Source organism: Euprymna scolopes, chromosome 10 (genome assembly GCF_053919585.1).
Source record: "Euprymna scolopes isolate OS-2025 chromosome 10, ASM5391958v1, whole genome shotgun sequence".
NCBI lineage: Eukaryota > Metazoa > Mollusca > Cephalopoda > Sepiida > Sepiolidae > Euprymna > Euprymna scolopes.
This window is the reverse complement of record NC_136491.1, coordinates 91,429,293-91,451,032: the sequence shown is the minus strand read 5'-3', so window position 1 is coordinate 91,451,032 and position 21,740 is coordinate 91,429,293. Positions and strand designations below refer to the sequence as shown.

Here is a 21,740-nt window from a genome sequence, read left to right as displayed (position 1 = left end):
TTTAAAGCCAAGACTCTTCTTCGCACCGAAATTATTCGCGACTTGCTCATCGCTGACGATGCCGCACTGGTAGCCACATCCTTTGAAGAAGCCCAGGTTCTTCTTGATCGATTTTCAGCCGCGTGCAAGGCCTTTGGCCTGACCATTAGCATAAGGAAGACTGAGGTAGTGCATCAGCCACACCCTACTCCAAAACAAGTTGAAGGTGTAAAACAAAATCCACCAGAGTATAGATTTCCTGCGCGCAAGCTGAAGGTCGACGGTCATGATATCAATTATGTCAAGTCCTTTCCTTACCTTGGTAGCAAGGTGATGCAGGGCGGTTCTCTTGATGATGAGATTGTCAACAGGATTGCTAAGGCCACTTCTGCCTTTGAAAATCTTCGCCATCGCTTGTGGAACGAAAGGGGTATTCGACTAGACACAAAAATCCTTGTCTACCGTGCTGTTGTTCTTTCCGTTCTTCTTTATGGATCTGAGTCATGGACCCATATAGACATCACATTAATCAGCTGGACGTTTTCCACAAAAGCTGTCTACGCTCCATATGTGGTCTTAGCCTCCGCGACAAGGTATCAAATACCGAATTATTCACAAAATGCAAAATATCTGGCATTGAATCATTCCTTATTCAATCGCAATTGCGGTGGGATGGTCATGTATTGAGGATGCCCGATGACAGAATTCCAAAAATTGCGATGTACAGTCAATTTGAGGGTGGTAAAAGAATTGTCGGACGTCCTTGGTTTAGGTACAAGGACAAGTTGAAGAGTAACTTGTCTGCAGTGAACATACCATACAGGAGTCTTGAAGATGAGGTGAATGACCAAAAAAGGATGGAGATCAAGGTGTTTTGAAGGTCTCCAGAGGATTCAATCTGAAAGCTTAAGGCAACTGAAAGAAAGCAGAGTAAGAGCAAAACGACTAGCAGCCGCACCAATATCTGCAGCGTTAAATCCACATTCATGTTCTATTTGTGGCCTTGTTTGCAAGTCCCTTGCTGGATTAAAAAGTCATCAGAGGCAAAAGCATAAATGAGTTTTATAAATATGGGTTGTCCGAACCTCATACGTCGAAATCGACGGGAGAGTCCATCATATATATATATATATATATACTCCCTGCATATATATAAATAAATATGCATGCATACACACACGCATATATATCTCCATATATACATGCATGTATATATACACACACACATATATATATACACACACACATATATACACACATATATATACATGCATATATATACACAATACATATATATACATGTATATATATACATGCATATATATACATGCATATATATACATGCATACACACACATATATATATATGTGCATGCATATATATACATGCATACACACATGCATATATATATACACATGCATATATATATACACATGCATATATATATATATACACGTCTGATTGAACACGGCAGAGTTATTCTTTTTTCTGGATATCTTTTCCATTTGCCGAGCGGTCTTTTTTTATTTCAGCTGGCTTAGTGTATAGAATGGCGCCCAAACGTTGTTGTTTAGCCATATTCGTCTCAAGCGCTTTCTATCGGTGCGTCCGATTATCATCAGGAGCGATTGTTGTTTTTTATTTTGCATTTGAGGCTTTGTGTATTTATAGTTTTTTTAATTGGTTATAAACACACACACACACACACACACACACACACACACACACATATATATATAACTCTTTATTAGCACCAACAAGTCATGCTGTCACTTGGACATAAAGAATTACTATTTGAGACCATGTTTGCAGGAAACTATGTAAGGATTTGAGTGCGATTTCAGAGTATGTCATATTTAAACTTCTTAATGTCAGTACAGCCAAGAAATGAAGGGAACAAGGAGGGAATTCCAAATTCTAACTGTCTGAGGACAGAAGCTATTAGAGTAGAAGGCTTTCCGACATCTAGGGACCTCTACAGTGAAGGGTGAGATTGTGTTGCTAAACGGGTTTGTCGGCTGTATATACGTCCAGGAGGTACACGTGCAATGAGTTTATCAGAGCGCATTCCATTAAAATGCTTGTACAGCAGGCACAGCATTAAGGCGATGGTACAGGAATATTAGTTGATTGATAAACAACTTAGATCCAATGAAAGATTCTCAGTGGCTATTAACATCAAATATATAGTGTTACATACCTGTAGCGGTCTGTTCTCGAGATATATCCTGAGTTGTTGGTGATTTCACGGCGTTCAAGTCTGTGACTCGGACGGGAAGGATCACCTGATCAGCCTCTTCTCGATCAGGCGGGCTCTTAATGTATATTGAACCGTTGTTACTGAATATGCCAAAATGATTCTACAATGAAAATAAATTTGAACTGTAATATATAATTGCAAATTAATAAAGACATGCTTACTGAAATCTAATTTTCTTGTTTATGTATATATATATATACTAGCATGGGTGTCCGGCGTTGCCCGGGCATTTGGAGATGTATGTTGAGCAAAAAAAAAAAAGAAAAAAGTGGTCATTTTTTTAAATTTTGACCCCTATTATGACCCCTTAACATTTATTGCTTTGGGCTCAAATTAAGTTATTAAGTTAGATCCATGCCCAAATGAACCTATATGTAAAATTTCAAGTGTTTAGACCGAAAATTATCGGAGGAGTTTGGTAGAGTTCTCAAAGGTCAAATCGTTGAACTTTGACCCCTTAATCGTACAAATTTCTGGCCGAAAACTGATCACATAAATTTTCCCAAATCTCAGTATCCTGTATATCAAATTTCGAGTCTGTAGACTAAAAATTGACAGAGTTATTGCGAAGGGAAATGTACACACACAGATACACAGACCGACATTTTCACTTTTATAGATATATAGATAGATATATAAACAATAGAAAATTAGATTTCAGCAATATATAATTATCCACTAACACGTGTTTCGTCGTCTACGACTCATAAACCACCCTGATGAGTCCTAGACGACGAAACACGTTTCAGTGAATAATTATATTTTAAAAACAATGTATATGCCGCTCCCCATCTAGAGTTACCAAATTGGTAAAAGGGAAAATTATTCCGAACTCGCATTTAGGTAAAAATGCACTTTTCGTATAAATAATTGAATTCATTCCAAAACAAAAAACAAATAAATAACTAACGCACACGCACGTACACACACACACACACACACACACACACACACACACACACACACACACACACACAGAGGTGTATAATATATTTATAAGGGTATCAAAAAGTATATAAGGATTCTTTAAATGGAGGCTTTCTGATATAGTAGGATATAGGAGTTTAATACAAGAGGAAAATATATATTTATTGATCCCTTTGAAATAATGGAATACAATGTGAACGGGTTATCAAAGCTCTTTATGCCGGGTATTCCGAAGCCTAATGCTTCTTATCAGAAGAGGAGTGGAGGTGCTAGATAACAAGATAAGGATGCGACGCCTAGCAATATACCTGTAAGGGGATCTTTTATAAGGGGTATACATTGAAGGAGGAGAGAGCGTTGTCGAGGGGATTATCAGATAATTCTTGTACTTTAAATATGCTAGAGTTGGATTTTAACACGATTGGTCGATAGAAGCATGGGATACGTTTTTGCGAGTATATATTACATGCTATGGGAATTAAATAATTTATTGATTAATTAATTCATTAATTAGGACCAAATGAATATGAAATATGCTGAGCTATACAATTAAAATAAAGAATAAAAGATAAAAACAAAGATAATGAAAAGAAAAGTGTACGAAAATAAAAATAGAAGATGGAAGCAAAAAAATAAGGTAAAGCAAAATAAAAATAAAATTTGCAGACAAGAGGTGGTTGGTTGTTTTGTTTTACGGCATATCAATCCTTTCAGGTTATTTAATGCCGAATCTGATGATTTTGAAGAACGATTTTTTAATATAGTATATTTGTTTTTTTAAGTCGTATTCTATTTAACCCATAGTTGGGACCCTAACAGGTGCTACCACTCCGGGTCAGAGTAGACCTGGGAGCAATGGCAATTAAAGGGTAGCTCCACACTCCCTAAGGCCTGCAAGCTGGGGCCCTCACCATCGGATATAGTTTAAGGTCATATCCAGGACCGCAGACGAGAGGTGAAATGGGTTGATGAATATATATATATATATATATATATATATATATATATATATATATATATATATATAAAGAAAGTTAGATTTCAGCGATATACATCAGGAAATAGGGAATACTAACCCCCAGCCGACCTCACTGAAAAAAAAGGCAGATTTCGGTCGACACTGGTTTAAACTTCGTCTTGGCATGTTCAAGCAGATTTTCGCGACCAATAGTGCGTATTATTTTTATATTTACACAAGTTTAATCTTTGGGTTGATATTTTTATTAAAAAAATAATAACGAGTTATATCATTTATTTACGACCAAGATTGGTTTTGTATGTAGAGTGCATTTATATATTTACAAAAATTTTGGTGCTTGTTATGATTGTCGACAGATCGATTTAAAAAAATATATATGGCATTAAGTAAAAACAACTGCACTTACTTAATTATCAAGTCAAAAATAGTAATATGTCCGAAAATGACGGAAATTCACGGAGTAGAACAAATTCTATTGTGGTTTTAGCATATATATATATATATATATATATATATATATATATATATATATATATATATATATATATATATTACACCCATTAAATTTTAAAAATAATATATACATATATATATATATATATATCGCTATCTGCTGAATCCAACATCGTCATTAAAATAGCGGAAAGGGAGATAAATGTGTAGCCTGTATTCGCAATCCCATTTCTCTCAATTTTCCGTAAAATTATTTTTCACTCTAAATAATTTTCTACTCGATCAGTTTTTGTAATTTTTGAATATAATACTGTTTTCGACACGACAAGTAAACATTGATTTTGCTTAAAAGAACATATTAAAAAATCGATCTGTCGATTATTTCATTAAACAATCATATAAACAAGCATTACAATTTTTAATAAAATTATTTAAACCAAAATTTGGATTGACATTTAATAAAATAACCCCCCAAAACAACAATGATATTAAAATAATTATATTAGGTGTTTGTGCCTGTTCATCAAATTAAGACTCACAATTTAATAATTGATTTTAAGGTATATTCGAGTCTATTTTGAACGTATATTTAAATTGTCGCTGGCAAGTAGCTATTTACAAGTAAATCTGGTCTCGTTTTTGAAAACAAGTTCATTTGGTTTCTTTTTTGAAAATTATATTTTAGTGTGCGTGGGGGGACAAAGAAATCACCATTGTAAAGTACTGTACCAAGGCGGCCACTCTCCTCCTCCTGTGCCCCAAATAAAATTTATAAATGAGGGCAAAATAAAAAGCAGATTTGACCCCCCCCTAAAAAAAAAAGCGAGAAAAAAAATGTTAATCCCACCATCTAAAAAAAATTAAACTTTCCTTGCCCGGACGGTACTCTCTAATGGCAATCTCTCCACTTCCTAAAATAACATTTTGGAAAATTGAAAACAAAACTGGGTTGACTTGTTTTTGAAAACGAAACCGGATGTTTTTTACTTGTAAACAACTACTTACCGACGACAGTTTGAAATGTGATATTCGTTCAAAACAGACCCTGAAAGCCTTAAAATCAACTTTTTAATTTTAAGTTTTCATTTGTTCTATCATGACATAAATACCTTATATAAATGTTAAAATTTTAGTATAAATAGTTTTATTAAAATTTTTTGTAAATATATAATCGAACTCTACATAAAAAAGTTAATCTTAATCGCGAATAAAAAGCTATAACTCTAATGAGTTATTTATTTATTTTGATAAAAATATCAATTCAAAGATTAAAGTTGTGTAAATATATATAAAAAAAGTTGGTTGCAAAAATCCGCTCGAACCTGCTAAGGTGACTGTTAAATCGGTGTTGACCGAAATATGTCCTTTTTTTATTGAAGTCAATTTAGGTTTTTATTATATACTTTCCCTATATATATATATATATATATATATATATATATATATATATATATATATATATATATGAGGTATATGCGGCAAAAAAAGAAAAAGTGCTAAATACTTTAGTAGAGTCAAATATGTTTTTTAATTATTGTTACATGAAAAGTGTTGTCCCCTTTTCATGTAAGTAAAAAAAGAGAACTAGTTAAAGAAAATGATATCAGATAAAACGAGAATCAAACCCTGTAGATAAGTTTTAAAGAACAATAGATTTTAAATGGAATGTCTAGATAAATTGTTAATTCTTTTAAAATGTTTTATAAATAAAATTTGTCTGGAAAATCTATTGACATTCTTAGAAAGAATGCATAATAAAAATATCGGTTAGAGAATTAACAAGTAGGTTAAATCCCTTTGTAAAACAAAGAGAATGGGAAATTTCCTGGTCGTCAGAAATGATTTCAAAACGTGCAAATCGCGCATGTTTGAAACACGCGAGTTCTGGTCACGTTTGCCAGATATACGTGTGTCGTCATGGCAGAAATGATTTCTCAATATAGGAAAGGGTTCGAAGAGTTAACAAAGAATCAGATTCAGATCAGAGAAGCAGAGAGGATCAGACCGATTCTCAGTTAGAGTCGTGGGACCCTCTTGGAAGCGGAAGGCTTAGAAGGAACCATGTAACGACTTTGAATTCCTAAAGTACAGAATCATTTCCGACCGGTCGAAGAATAAACTATCATCATGTTTTCTATAACTGCCGTCTTTCTGTGTTCATCATTCCAACGAGAAAACGTAATGTGTTTAATCATAACAGTAACTCTCTCCGTATAAATGTCTTCAACATGTACCTACTGTCACTCTGTCTCTTCTCTAAATGAACATTTAAATATATGTGTGTTGTCAGCTACAAGGAACATTTAATAATATATGTACAGACCGTCACGTAAATAATATGTACCCCCTCTAAAACGGATATCATAACATTATTACAACCTCAAGTGTATTAACTTAATTCATCACAAATTGAGAGAGAGAGAGAGAGAGAGAGTGAGTCAGTCAGTTGGCAGTCAGTGGACATCTGGCCCTTAGGAAGCGAAGGGAAGAATATTAAACCATTTAGATACAAGTGAATTCCTGACGTCATCAGCATTCGACCGGTCCAATGAATAAAGAATCGTGTTTGTGCTTTTGTAAAACTCTTATCATGTGTCATCTTTCAACACAGAAAACGTAATTGTTATTATCATTTGTAATGAACGCCTTCGGGACAAGATCAAAGTGTAGTATCTGTTCTTCAAATGCTGCACTTCAATTTCTTGTTCTCTGTTAGTGGAGGAGAAATCCTTCACGACTGAGACAATTTTTATTTTTGTTCCTTTTCTCCACATTAAGAAACGACCCTGGTGTCTAACTCTGTCCCGTGGGGAGGCATTGTAAACAGGAACATTGTGTACCCATTTGAGGATTATGCATCTCCCTTCCTCTGTGTTAAGAACTTGTATACATCTCCATTCAGTATCTATATGAAGTTTCAAGCATCCCAGAACTGTATATGTATAAACGTCTTCTCTCTCCTTCTCTCTTATCACTATCATTATATGTATTGCCCCAATATGATTCCCCTCATCATCCTTAAATATGCACTCCCACAATGCAACACCATTGCTCAATCAACCAACGTTAATAAACAACGAATAGGTTTATTCCATGCAATGCATATTTGACCTAAAACTGCCACAAAAGAAAACTACATTTAGGTAGTTAATGGTTGAGAAGAAATACAAGTTTTATATTATACTACCATAGCTGCATTTATAGTCCGTTTACTTTAATCTTCTTACTCGACTCAGCTTCATAAACATTTATTTTTTAACCGTTTGTTTTTCATTATCTTTTCACAATATAATTTTATGCACCGATTAAACGACACAAAATTTGACGAACGCCTGCCGTCCCCTATAAGAACTCTCTCTCTCTCTCTCTCTCTCTCTCTCTCTCTCATAGGAAACGTTCGTGTCAACCTATCAGACACTGCCAACCTGAACAAGCTGGTAGTTTTTTTTTCTAGTTAGGAAGAAAGTATAAGATCGCTCCTTCTAGATTGAATCAATTTAAAATTTTGTCCTAATTCAGAGTACCCTGTCTTTTTGAGTATCTTGAATTTTCTCTACATTAAAAGGCGATCCCGTGTGGAGGCAAGTAAATAGTAACACGTTTTAATTAAAAATATTGAAGAAATCCGCTCACACTTTTTGGATAATATACCTGCTGTGCAATTCTCAAGTGTTAAAGAGAGCGGGTAAAGGATAAGCAAAACAAATCAAACAACGGATAGGTTTCTACGCCTTGACATCTATTTTTATCTGAAATCTCTATGTCTATCTCTACTATTATAGTAAAGGGACTTTGTCTGTGTGTCAGTGTATACGTGATTTCGTTTCCTATTGACTCGAAAACGGCGAGGCCGATTTTTATGAAATTTCACACGAAGGTACTGGTACAGCCAGTGTTCTTAGGTTTTGCATCGGAAAGTTTTCAGACGATTTTGACCAAAGTTAACACCTTATACAGCCTAACGTCTTAAGTGAATTCAAAAAGTGTTATTACCACACAGGCCGAAAGGCCCGACATATATAAAATCAGCAGTAGTTTCTTTGATATGACAAGGGCGCGTTCGAAATGAATGTTTCTGTTTAAATCCCGATTGCTCCATGATATTTGACGTTTATATTTTAAACTTAAAATCAAGCCATTATAACCGCACCAGCAGTAAGGTCAGGTATATAAACTCAACGGAAGATTCTGTAATATGATAGAGGTGCGTTCGAAATGAATGTTTCTATTTAGATCACAATTTAAGCATGATACTTGACTTTTGCATTTTAAACATTAATTCAAGCCATTATATATATATATATATATATATATATATATATATATATATAATTTAATTGCCATTGCTCCCAAGCCCACTCTGACCGGGAGTGGTAGTACCTGTTAGGGTGCCAACTATGGGTTAAATAGAAACCGACTAGTAAACAACAAATATATTCTATTAAAAATTTTTTCTTCAAAATCTTTGGATTGAGCATTAAATAACCTTAAAAGGGTTGATATGCCGTAAAAAAAAACCAACAACATAAGTTACTGCAGGAATGCATGTGAAGCTTCGTGCACCTCGATGGATCCCCAACCAGAGCAGGCAATCAATCGATTTGGTTAAAAAGTGAGCAATTTTACTAAATTCGATGAGTATAAAAATATGGTAGTGCGAGACATTTGTTGATCATCATTCAATGCGCCACGCAACGTCGAGTCTCTCTGCTAGTATTAATTAAAGAAAAGAACACTAATGTAGGTAAAAGTAAAAATAAAAACGATTATTTTGTTTTGCTAGTAGACCACCATATTCGTATGTCCTAATGCAGACTATGCATTTTCTCCTACCCACGTTATCAAACAATGAATGGGTGTTTACCACATAACAACAATTTTACCAAAATATATAATTAAAGAAAATAACATTAAGTTAGATAATGGTTCTACTATTCTATCAAACGTGGATGCCGTAATCAAGGTGATACATTTTCTACTTGGAATCATGTCTAGATTAGTGACAGAGCGGGTGTTATGTTTGAAAACCCGAAGCCCGCAAATAAGTCATCACTGATAACCGTCTTCTATATAACGTATGTCTCGATTGGTAAATAAATAAACACCCCTTCGTTTAAGTGCAAAGAATCGATCAGCGTTTTGAAGTGAATTCAATTAGAAGAACTTACCTTGATAGTTTCTAGAATATTTGGAGGCACAGGTGTGAGATCATTGAAGGCTTGAATGCGATCAGATAAAATTTTATATTCAAGGTGAGCACCCAAATCGTTGTCTTTTGCAGACACGGTGTGTATTATGGTGCCAATTGTCTGGTTCTCCATGACTGTCAGGAAGCTGGTCGGTTTATCGAAGTACGGGGATTCGTCGTTGACGTCTCCAATGTAGATGATAACTTGGCACCTGCCATAGTTCGACGGCGTGCCGCGGTCGATAGCCGAGACATTCAGCTGATATTTCGCCATCAGCTCGCGATCTAAGATGGCGCCTTTCTCGACGGTAAGAACGCCGCTGACTGCGTCGATACGGAACTTGTCGAATGCCCCACTGTCGATTCGGTAAATGATTTCATTGTTGGGACTTGTAAGATCTGCATCCCGGGCTTGAATTTTCGTTACACTCGTACCTATAATAATAATAATAATAATAATAATAATAATAATAATAATAATAATAATAATAATAATAATAATAAATAAAATATGATAATAATAGAGATAATGATAATCATAATAATTATGATGATAATAATGATAATTATTATTATAATAATGATGATGATGATAGTAATAATCATAATGATAAGAAATAATTAAAAAAATAATAAAGTAAAAATAAATAAAGTAAATGATAATAATTATAATAAAGTAAATAATAATAATAATAATAATAATAATAGTAATAATAGTAATAATAGTAATAAATAAATTAATAATAGTAAATAATAAGTAATAGTAATTATTAATAATAATCAATAAATGAAAAAATAAAAAAATATATAGGAAAGAAGCCAATTTAGGCTGATGCCACCGAATATAGCCGTGAAAAGTCAAGGAGGATGGAAAGACCGAGGAGGCAGAACATTCATCCGATCTCGACTTAAAGATGACTAGGATTTTGGGGAGGATTATCACCACCAAAATGCCCAGTGAAGACCAGTGGTAACTGTTGCTGAGAAATCACTGGCAAACGTTTGTTACGACAACGCTCAGTCACTGGAAAAGTCTATCGAAACAGGTAAAGCGTATCTCGGAAAACTTCAGAGAATACTGTCGGTTGTTTTTAGTGGGTAATCTCTGATAATGATCTCTTTGAAAACTCAAAGTAAGTACATACTACTAATAATAACAAAATCATCATCATCAACAACAACAATCTATTACTAATAGAGATTAACTAATGCCGGAACTATACCATTACTTCTATTAATGTACTATAGTATTATCTTTTAATGCTGGATTCAGTTTACGATACTATTTAAGATTAATGTACTATCTTTCAATGATTAATTAAAAGGGAAGGTAGTGTAGCATATTTTGTGTTGTTATGAAACCACAATCCCAGGCATTAACTCCTTTTTGGAATGAGTAAACTCACGTTAAAAAAAAAACGCAGTCGGCTGTTCATTAGCAAATGCAACACTTATATATAAGCAAAACCATGCGACTTATAATAAGGACGATTAAAATATAAGGTGCGATAATGACGAAAAAAGCCGAAATATGAAAAAAAAATTGAATGTGGAAACCAGCACACATAAACCACATAAACAACATAAACCACATAAACAACAGTCGCCAACCAGTGACAGGTGAGTTGAAATAGAAAGAGAGCTGTTTTGCTCTGGACATGTATTGAAGTAATATTCTTCAGCCTATTTTGTGTTCAATTCGTTCTTGCTTCTTATCTGGTATTGACGTACGGACAACACATGGACGCACGTATATATTTTCATAAATTACTACACACACACACACACACACACACACACACACACACACACACACACACACACACACACATATATAATGCAGTTTCATACAATACTAAAAGCAGCAAATATTTTAGCTTTGCTATGTAAATATTAATTACTGGCCGGTACGTCGAGTGTTACAAAAAATATCATCACAAACATTAATTAATGAGAAGCGAATTACACCCCTACATAGTTGCATTTACGAATGAAAAATCATTAAACCCATTTCCTCTCTAAAAAAAAAAAAAAAAAAAAAAAAAAAAAAAAAAAAAAAAAACATGGCTATCTACTTGCGGTTTCAAATTGGCTATTTTATTTTGTAATTTAAAAATGTCATGCTAAGAGAAGACTAAAAAATTTTTTTTCTTTTTAAGATTATAAAAATATGCAAGTGATTGACAACTGTTCTTTTATAATTTTTATAAAAATGTATTCAGAAAAAAATGTGTTGTGTTTAATTTTCATTAAAAAAATCTAAATTTTTAAATCTATTCTTTTTAGTTTTAAAAGTTTAAAAAACGAATTTGATAAAAATTGTTTTCAATTCATCGTTATTAATTTTATTTATAACGGGTTTTAAACATTTCCAACTACCGTGGAATTTCCACGGGTTCTGATAGTATGTATAAATTTGCTAACATATTTCTTTCCTTCGAAGAAAAGAATTTTACTTTTTTTTTTGAAACTCTGCGGAATAAGGATTTATTAATTATCTTTGTTTGAGGTATTCTATCTCAAAATAAATTGTACATGTAAATTTTAATTTACGGCTTTCATTTATGCTTTTTGTGTTAAGCTCTACTTCCTATTGTCGTCGTATTGAGATTTTATATTTAGTTGGGGTTAATATATAAATATTTATATTAGATTGAAAGTGTAAATTTCTCTCATTCTGTAAGCTATGATAAGTTAGTAATTTATATTTTACTCTTACTTAGTATCGCCTGTGGTGAGATTAAACCTTCAACCTCAACAAAATTGCAACGTAGAACGGATTATTACGTAACGTATTCACCAGTGACGTCATACGGTGAGAGAAGATCGAAAGTGATTAAACGTTAGTAAAAATGTAGTTATTTGAAAATGATGACTAATTAGACCAATTAAATTAAGTCTTTAAAAACATAATTTAAGATTAAAGCTAATGTTACGTTATACTGTAGTTCTATTTATTCATAGATCGTGTGTCAAAATGGTCTGCGAATATATATAACAAACACTGTCAATTTTGGGTATATATTTCTGATTGAATTTCCAACGGTAGTCGAAATTCACAATCCACCTAGCGTAGCGATACTTGATTCGGACTAGTTATTTTTCTAAATGTCGCCTTCTATTATCTTATTGTCACGAATAAATCTTATCTCACTTCCGTTTTAGCTAAAAATACTTATTCCAGCGAAGGAAAATGTTCCATTACTCACCGAAACAAGTTAAATGGTATTTATCGCGTGGATTGAGTTCTCTTCTCTGAATTCATGTTTGTTTACACAATATATATAAATTATGCAACTCCAAGCGTGTCTGAGTATGTGTTTGAGTTTATTTGTGTGTTGTTCGGCAGTGCATTGATTAAACATTATCTGTTAATTGCTATACATGCATTAGCGTGAAGTACAAGGAAATTGAAATCAACAAGATTAATAATAAAATTCCTTCAAATACGTGTGTTACGTTATGCTGTAGTTTCATTTATTTATAAATTGTGTGCCAAAAATCTCCGCGAATGTATATAACAAACACTGTCCATTTTGGGCATATAAATTTATTCTTGCAATAATACTTCCACAAATATTCTATGGAGTGAGAGAGGGAGAGAGAGAGGTGGTGTGCGAGGTGAAGTGTTGTGGGTGACGACAAAATGACAAGTCGATCGGCTCTGAGTGACATCTTCTTTGGCTGGCATTTGTTTTTATTTACAAAAAAACTTTAGATAGGGATTTCGATATTCGATGCCGCATTTAACTGGCCCTTATCAAATTCATCTTAGGCCAAATTTGAATATGACTCTTTTCAAAACTTGTCAGGTGAAGAACGTTGATTTCAAAACTTCCAATTTTTATGATTTTTGATGACATTTCTTGGCTTGTCAACAATATTTGCGTGTGTGCACCCAGCAATAATTACGGCGCTACTCAGAATACTATTCAACACTAAGAAATATTTAGTATGTATTTTCCGTGATAAAATATGAAGAACAAAAAGCTTACAGAACAAAGCGTTAGAATTATTCGGGATGAGACAATTCCAATATTTTCCCAATTCCGATACAATTACTGATTCTATTCTAAATTTCAGATTATGGCAAAATTACCGATTTCGATTCCACTTTTATTTTAAAATACAGAGTTGTTTTTGTTGGAGGAAGGGGGCGTCTTTTCGCAAAAAAACAAACAAACAAAAAAACATGTAAAATCTGTATATATTTTTGAATATGTAAAAATGCATTAAACGTTTGACTTATAGAATATAGTTTTACTGAAAGTTTAAAATCAATAAATATTTTTGATTTCATCATTAATACGAGCCGTGAAAAATTAAGTTTTAAACAAAAACAAAGAAATAACCACGACAAAAAAATCATTTGGGCATCAGAAAAATGGCACAAATTCTTCAGATTCCGATTTTTTCGATTCCGATTAATATATATATATATTGTATATGTGTGTGTATATATATATACATATTGTATATGTGTGTGTGTGTGTGTGTGCGCATATAGATAAATAGATATAGTCATATCTTTACTTATATACATTCATGTTTTTATATAACTCAATATACATATATATGAATACATATATATACATGCATACATACATATATATGTATACATGTATATATATATATATATATATATATATACATAATACATACATACATAAATGCCTATGCCAACATATATATATATATACATGTATATATACATACATAAATGTCTATGCCAACATATATATATATATATATATGCATACATATACCAACAAATACACACACATATTTATTATTCATGTATGTATTTAATGTATTTAGATCACCAGACAGACATACACATATATACATACTCATATATATGCAAACACAGATTTACATATATGTAACACACACAAACATATATATATATATATATATATATATATATATATAAGAAATATATAAACATATATGAACAAATACATACATATGTACATATATACATAAGTATATAAGTTTACAACCATGTATATATAGACACACTTGTATACATAAACACACGCATATATATGCACATGTATATACAGATAGACACATGCACACACATATCTGCATTATAAAATATTTATACATGTAAGCATGCGTTTTTTCAATGCTAACAAAATTGACTTGGTAAACGAAAATATTTTTCAAATGAAATTACTGGCAGTTTTCCACTCTCGATCGATTTATTCACCAAAATAGTTATAGATCTTCTATTAAGAATTTTGGCGTTTGTTATTCGCAAACTAAAAGAATTACTTACCAGGCGGTGAATTCTCAGCGATGTGCGCAAAATACATTTTTTTGTCAAAAATCGGCACATTGTCATTTTCGTCCTAGAAAAAAAAAAAAAAAAAAAAAAAAAGAGTACGTTTTAGACGTGGATTAAACACCAACTCAAATCAGATCATTATAAACATTATGTAACACCAAGGTTATGGGTTCGGTTATACGTCCACGTGCTTTATTCAAAGCTCTATTGAATGGCTGCATCGTACTTTAAACGCGTCCAACCATGTATGTAAGAGGTTACGTCTGTTGGTCATCGTCGGGCTTTAGTTTGAAATTGCATTAATTCTCTTAATTGTGCTAATAAAAGGCAATGCTTTTTTACTATTACGGCCACAACATATCAAGGCTAAGATCCACTCGAGGATAAAGGTTATTAATGCGAGACTGATTGCGAGGCGGAAGATGAGAGACACTAGTACTGATATTGATCACTAGTATGAGTTACGTCTGAACGCTTGTGGTCGGTCCGCGCAACATCTCTTCGGTGAGAAAGAGATAGTAGTAAAAAAAAAAAAAAAAAAAATAGAAGAGATCACGCCATAAATTAATTTTTACTTTGTCAATACAGACAAAAATGTTATGTGCGGCACTTCCCACCCCCATCCCAGATGTAAAAAATTAAACATCCAGTGTAGTAGCAAGTCATGGGAACATCAACCTGAAAGAACAGTTGGAAATGACTTATATACCATACATTACGACCATGTAATCCCTTCAGCCAACTACCTTGAAAATGCTGCTGTGAAACCTGACATAGTTATATGGAATAAGACAGAGAGAGTTGCAACCTTGATTGAAGTGAGTGTTCCTAATGATGGCGGTCTTAACAGAGCTGAAAGAGAGAAACAGGCCAAATACCAAGGTCTCATGTATGATATGAAAAGAAACTGGAACCTAAAGGGGATATCAATCATACCAGTTATCATAGGTGCCACAGGACTTATGAAGAAGAACCTGAAGTCCTACCTAACTAATATTCCTGGTGAACCAAGTGCAAAAGAGATTCAGACAATTGCACTTAAGGGAACAGCGAGGATACTAAAAAGAGCTCTCGGTTGGTTTCAATAAAAAAGCGGGGCAATGTTGGCAGCTGGTTTGGCTGCCCCATACCCAGCATTACAATTTTCAAAGGAAGAAAAAAAATGGAGAAGCAGTTTTCGTTCTTTTGACACCTAAAGATTGAAAACTGGCACTTTTATCTCTCTTATCTTGCGTATCTGGACTCCGGTCGTTCAATGAGGACTAAATACGTCCACCAGATATCAAACTTTTTTTTTGTTTTTTTGCATATAAACCTTCCTCCGCGCATTTAATGCCAAATCCAGTCATTCTAGTGAAAGATTTTAATGGTTCAAGTTCTTCCTTTCTCCAAATATTTATTCATTGGTTGGTTGTTTTTTAAAGGGAAAACTGCTGTTTTTATTTTTGACTTTGCAGAAGATGACTGAGCTTAATGTTTGGTGCATTTAAGGAAGTCGGTATCTTCAGACAACCTGATCTGGTAGAATAGTAGCTTAATTTAAAACTTTACATGGGACCTTTCCTCCGTCAAGCTTAAATTTGAAACACCGTTTTTGTCGGTTTGTCACACTTAAGTTTTCAAATTGCATCTTAATTTTGTCTGTAACGCAAACGCATAGGTTTGAATTAGCATTTTTTTTGCTCTATCATCGTTAAATTAAGAAAAGATTTTGAAAGGAATTCAAATATCTGAATAAGATATTTTTTTTACTAAGAGGATCTCTTATCAAGGCCGGAGAACATTCTAGGCTAACGATTGATGAGCGTTAGGAGATCAGTATCAATGGAACTTGAGTAGTGTTTAATTAAATTAGAGGACAATTAAACAAACACTTATTTACGTTAGAATTGAAAACGTTATAGTATGTTGTTATAGTAAGCTGGGAAGCAATCCCACGGTATTGTTTTCCAAAGATGGAGCATTGTAAAAAAAAAAAACTTTGCTCGTAGAATTTTCATTTACTTTTAGGCACTGATAGAGAGTGAAGAAAATTGTTGACAGTTGTTGTAGGAAGACGAGTATTACGAACTTTTTACAGTAAGGCAACAGATTGAAGCTCAGTAAAGAGCCTACCATGAAAGTTACGATAAATCAGAGCAATATCTCTTTAAGAAATGGGATGTAGAGAGGCGAAAAGGTCCTCGCCTACTGGAGTTCGGAGACGATTTTGTACCCTGTCAAGGCAGGAAAGGTTACTCTTAGCAACTTCTCTCCAGATGTTGCCGCATTACTTAAGACGTACAAGTAAAGGATTGCATCAAGAATGAGATACTTTCTGGAGCAGTGGAATGATCCAACCCATTTTTCGAAATCAAAGCAGGCTACTTCCTCAAGAGGAGGGTCGTTCATTTCAATTGGAGCTAAGTGAAGATTCGAACGTTGGTAGTGAACAATCGATCAGTCTGTTACGCTAAAGTTTGTAATAGCATTTTAGATCGACCCACTGTAGAAAAGGTCTGTGTTCCACATTTAAGTAAAATATAAGTTCATTTGAAAAGGGCGCAGATTAAATAGGCACATCCTGAGAATATGTTATTGTCTTTTATTTGTAGCTTGTGCTTTTACGAAACCTTGTTGGTGGTAATATTTAGAGGACATTATTCGTTGTCATAAATCAATCTTCATATTTTGTGAGTAGGGGGCATACATCAACCCGAAATTGTCACAGTCGAGTGGTCATTAGCAAGCTCAACAGTTACAATATATATATATATATATATATATATATATATATCGGCCTGTTTGTAACGCTATATTTGTCAGTTTTATTCAGAAACTACTGGATCGATCTGGCTGAAATTTGTAAGGGTCGTTTGTTATGATAATGTGCAGCGAAGTATTATCGTATCCATCCGATGTACATTTAGGCATTACAGGAATTAATTACCGCATTACCGCATTTACTCTAGTAGTTTCCTAGGAAACTACTGGTTGATCTGTTTGAAATTTTGCATTGCATTTGGTTATGAGAAGGCTAACTAATTACTATGACCTCCATTCGATGTACAATTGGAAATTAATAGTGAGTAGTATTTAATGCGTAATTGAGCACAAATATAAACATATTCAGCCACGAATCTGGTATAAAGCATGTAATCTAAGCCAACAGCAATAACTTTTGTTCATTTCCAACGCGAACAAGTATAATTATATATATATATATATATATATATATATATATATATATATATATATATATACACACACACACACACAGAGAGAGAGAGAGAGAGAGAGAGAGAGAGAGAGAGAGAGAGAGAGAGAGAGAGAGAGAGAGAGAGAGAGAGAATTAAAACTGTAAGTTGAGCTTTACAATCAAAATGTATTATAATAAGCTTTACTCTCTATTGCGTATTAAGCTTTTTTTTTTAAATTCAGTTGGGATTAAATTTTCTATAAATAAATACTGTTTTTTTTTATTAGTTTGGAGTTCATCATTGCGTATATCAGGTAAACACTACATCCCTTTGTTTTCATATATATATATATATATATATATATATATATATATATATATATATATATAATAAACGTCTATATTTCAAGATGTTGAACCGTTTACCTTTTATTTCTTTAAGTAATTTGAAATATTAGAATATAGAATACAATGGGATATAGACTTTTCTCATTTATTTATATATGCTCTGTATTTACATTGAGCTTGCGACCGGGTAGATCATATTTTTGCTTGTGATTTTAATTATTTACAGATTTTCATTCGAACACTCACCTCAACTGTAACTGTGACATTGGTTGTTGAGTTCATTGGCGGGATTCCCATATCGTAGGCCATCACTGTAATAATGATTTTCCCATTCAAATCTGGATCGAGGCCTTCATAATCTAGCGGACCATTTAGCGATATTTCTCCACGAAATTCATCAATTGTGAAATTTTCCGTTAGATTATTCACGGCTTCCACGATTTTGTACCTGACTTGGCTGTTCTTCGTACCCATCTTGTCAAAGTCTTTGGCCTGAAAAGTAAAAGGAATAATAAACTAATCAAATAATGTTTCTATGACAATTAAAAGGAATAAAAACCAGGAAGAAATTCTGATTTATGAACACGTCTAGAGCATTTTAACTTTTGTGTGTGTGAGTTTTACTGAAAACAAGCAAACTTCAAATTATTTAAAAAAATTTTCAGGCCGTGCTTCACGAATAATAAATATTCCCCCATCTGAAGCAGAACATTAGTGAAGGGGAAATCATTTTCAACTAGCAATTAGGTAAACTGCTTTTTCGTATAAATAATTAAATTTGTGCAAAAAATTATTTTCATGACAGGTGCCTGATTGAGTTTTAATCTGCGATCCCCCTGTAAATCATTTCCAAAATTCCTCATCCAGCTCCAACTACTATCAATAGTTTCCCGTTCTTTCTGTCTATCTAAAACTAAAGGAAAACACCTTAAAAAGTTTATGTAAAAGGATCCCACCATTTTGTGCGTGTTCCGTTTAAGATCATTTTTGTTTCTGTTTTTTTTTTTGCTTTATATTTGCTTTATATTTGCAAAACTAAATCATGTTCTGCCAGGACAAAAAACAAAAAAAACAAAAAACAAAACAAAACAAAACAAAAAAACGGCAATTTTTCTTTACAAAACAACCAAACTATACAATATGAATTAATATTTAAAGATGTAAACAATTTGACGCATACATGCGATCTTTTACAAAAATATCTGAACCCGAAAAGAGCTGATATGCCGTAAAACTAAACATCAGGAACAAATATTGGAAGATATAAAGAATGTGAAGCATAAACCCTTTTTATCCCAAAATTACTGGATTCGGCATTAAATAACCCGTGAAATGTTCATATGTCGTAAAAATAAAACAACCAAACCCTCCCAGGCTCTGCCGCCTATCTTTATAAATAAATTAGTTAATTGATAACTACCCGAGTCGTACCCACCAAGTGATACCGACGGCGCAGTCCAGACAATTTTTAAATGCCTCAATTCTGGGGCACTTGCTTATTCGTCCAGCTTTCTGGCATTTTACTATATTTTCATGTGGTAGGAAGGAAATAGATATACTAAGTATATGATCTTTTGAGAACATAGTGTGTGCATGGCAGATATTTTATGTAGTGACACTCGCTATCTCGCTAAATGAATTATTAAAGAGTTTGTCATGAGTCTGCAATTTACGACTCTGACAATATAGCAGATTAAACTCTTTGCAAGAACATTACTTAATGAGATAGGAAATACATAATACACGGCACTGGAAAGCATTCACCGTAAGAATGCTGGTATTGTTTTCCACACCTTCTTTGACAAGAGTTCTTTAGCTATTGCTGTTAAGAGATGCCAAAAGACTATGAAGTATGTATCATTTAATGTAGAAATTACCCCGGTTGATCCATTACATACTGAATAGGGAATATGGAGGATAATTTTGATTTTATATTCTTTAATAGTAACACGCCATTTTTGAATTGTTTACACGGCAGTGACAATAGTTCGGCATGATCATAGAAATTGGTTTCCTCAGAGATTACTTCGAATTAAATTTTGAAGTTTGGTTCTGTTTGTAGTTAAAGCTAGGCTAGAGAATAACTATCGTAACGGACAACTGTGTATTGATATTCCAAATCGAAAAGGTACAACAGGTGGAAATGAGTGAGAGAGTGAGAGAAGAACATGTTTAAAAGAAAAGATATAGCACTGCATATAGATAGATATATAGAGGGAGAGAGTTTAGTTGATTAGTTGTTTTGTTTTAAGGCATATCAACACTTCGGGTTAATTAAAGCCAAATTCAGTAATTTCGGAAAATAGTTTAAATGCTTGTCGTATTTTGTTTCTCCGTGTATTTAATAATGAAATTTGGTTTATTGGTTTTGTAGAGAAAGATTGTTGTTCTTTGCTTTTGCCTTCGCAATACATGATTGAGTTTTGCAAATGGAAAACAAAAGCAATAATATCAATGTTGAGCTCATTAAAGCCAGGAAGCTGTTATCGTCAGACAGTCTAATCTGGTAGCACAAAGAGTGGAGACGAAGAAAGAGGAAAGCTGAGCCAATTTCAGTAAGAGTGAGGAAGAGTGTGAGAAAGAAGCTTAGATTATCTAAACTTATTTCTTACACTCTTAAAAGGAGAGTGCTATAGAGAATGAATGAGTGAGTGTGTGTGTGTGTGTGTGTGTGTGTGTGTGTAAGAGAGAAAGTAGAGGGAGTTATACTTACGGGCGAGAAATGACTAACATAAAGCGGACCATAGAAAGACCATGAAGAAACATGAAAAAAGAATGAAAAGGGGCAAAACGGGACGGGGCAGAGGGAGTATTTATTTAACTCCTATCAAGGAAGTTAGACACGAGGTCAAGTATGGGTTTGGTAAAAGTGATTCCCTGAACGGTGTCATTAATCAATTAGCAACCGACACCTCCAGAAGGAGGAAAGATAGTAGCATAACATAATTAACACTGTAAAAAGTTATAAAATAATGAGGTGGAAATACCATACATAACAGCCAGGAAATAAATATCAACGTACATAGGTTTTACAAAGTGCCTGAAATACGCTCGACTGTGTGGAAAAGATATCCTCACTCGATTTTATAAAAAAAAAATAGAGAGAGACAACACATAAACAGGTAAACATATAAA

At 33.3% G+C, this 21,740-nt stretch overlaps 1 protein-coding gene across 11 annotated transcripts in view; it reads right to left on the bottom strand.

Annotated features, from left to right (window-relative positions):
* The window catches only part of LOC145286125 (cadherin-23-like), a 1,312,625-nt gene that overhangs the window by 357,537 nt on the left and 933,348 nt on the right, over nucleotides 1–21,740 (bottom strand). For all 11 annotated transcript variants that reach the window (XR_013869108.1, XM_080134833.1, XM_080134832.1 and 8 more), the window contains 4 exons: nucleotides 18,852–19,097; nucleotides 15,071–15,143; nucleotides 9,767–10,221; nucleotides 2,180–2,339 (listed from right to left, as the gene is read on the bottom strand). Coding sequence is in view for 10 of the 11 variants with exons in the window: in XM_080134833.1 (XP_079990959.1) it covers nucleotides 2,180–2,339; nucleotides 9,767–10,221; nucleotides 15,071–15,143; nucleotides 18,852–19,097 (934 nt within the window). In the remaining variant the exon portion in view is untranslated. The remainder of the gene's footprint in view (nucleotides 1–2,179; nucleotides 2,340–9,766; nucleotides 10,222–15,070; nucleotides 15,144–18,851; nucleotides 19,098–21,740) is intronic.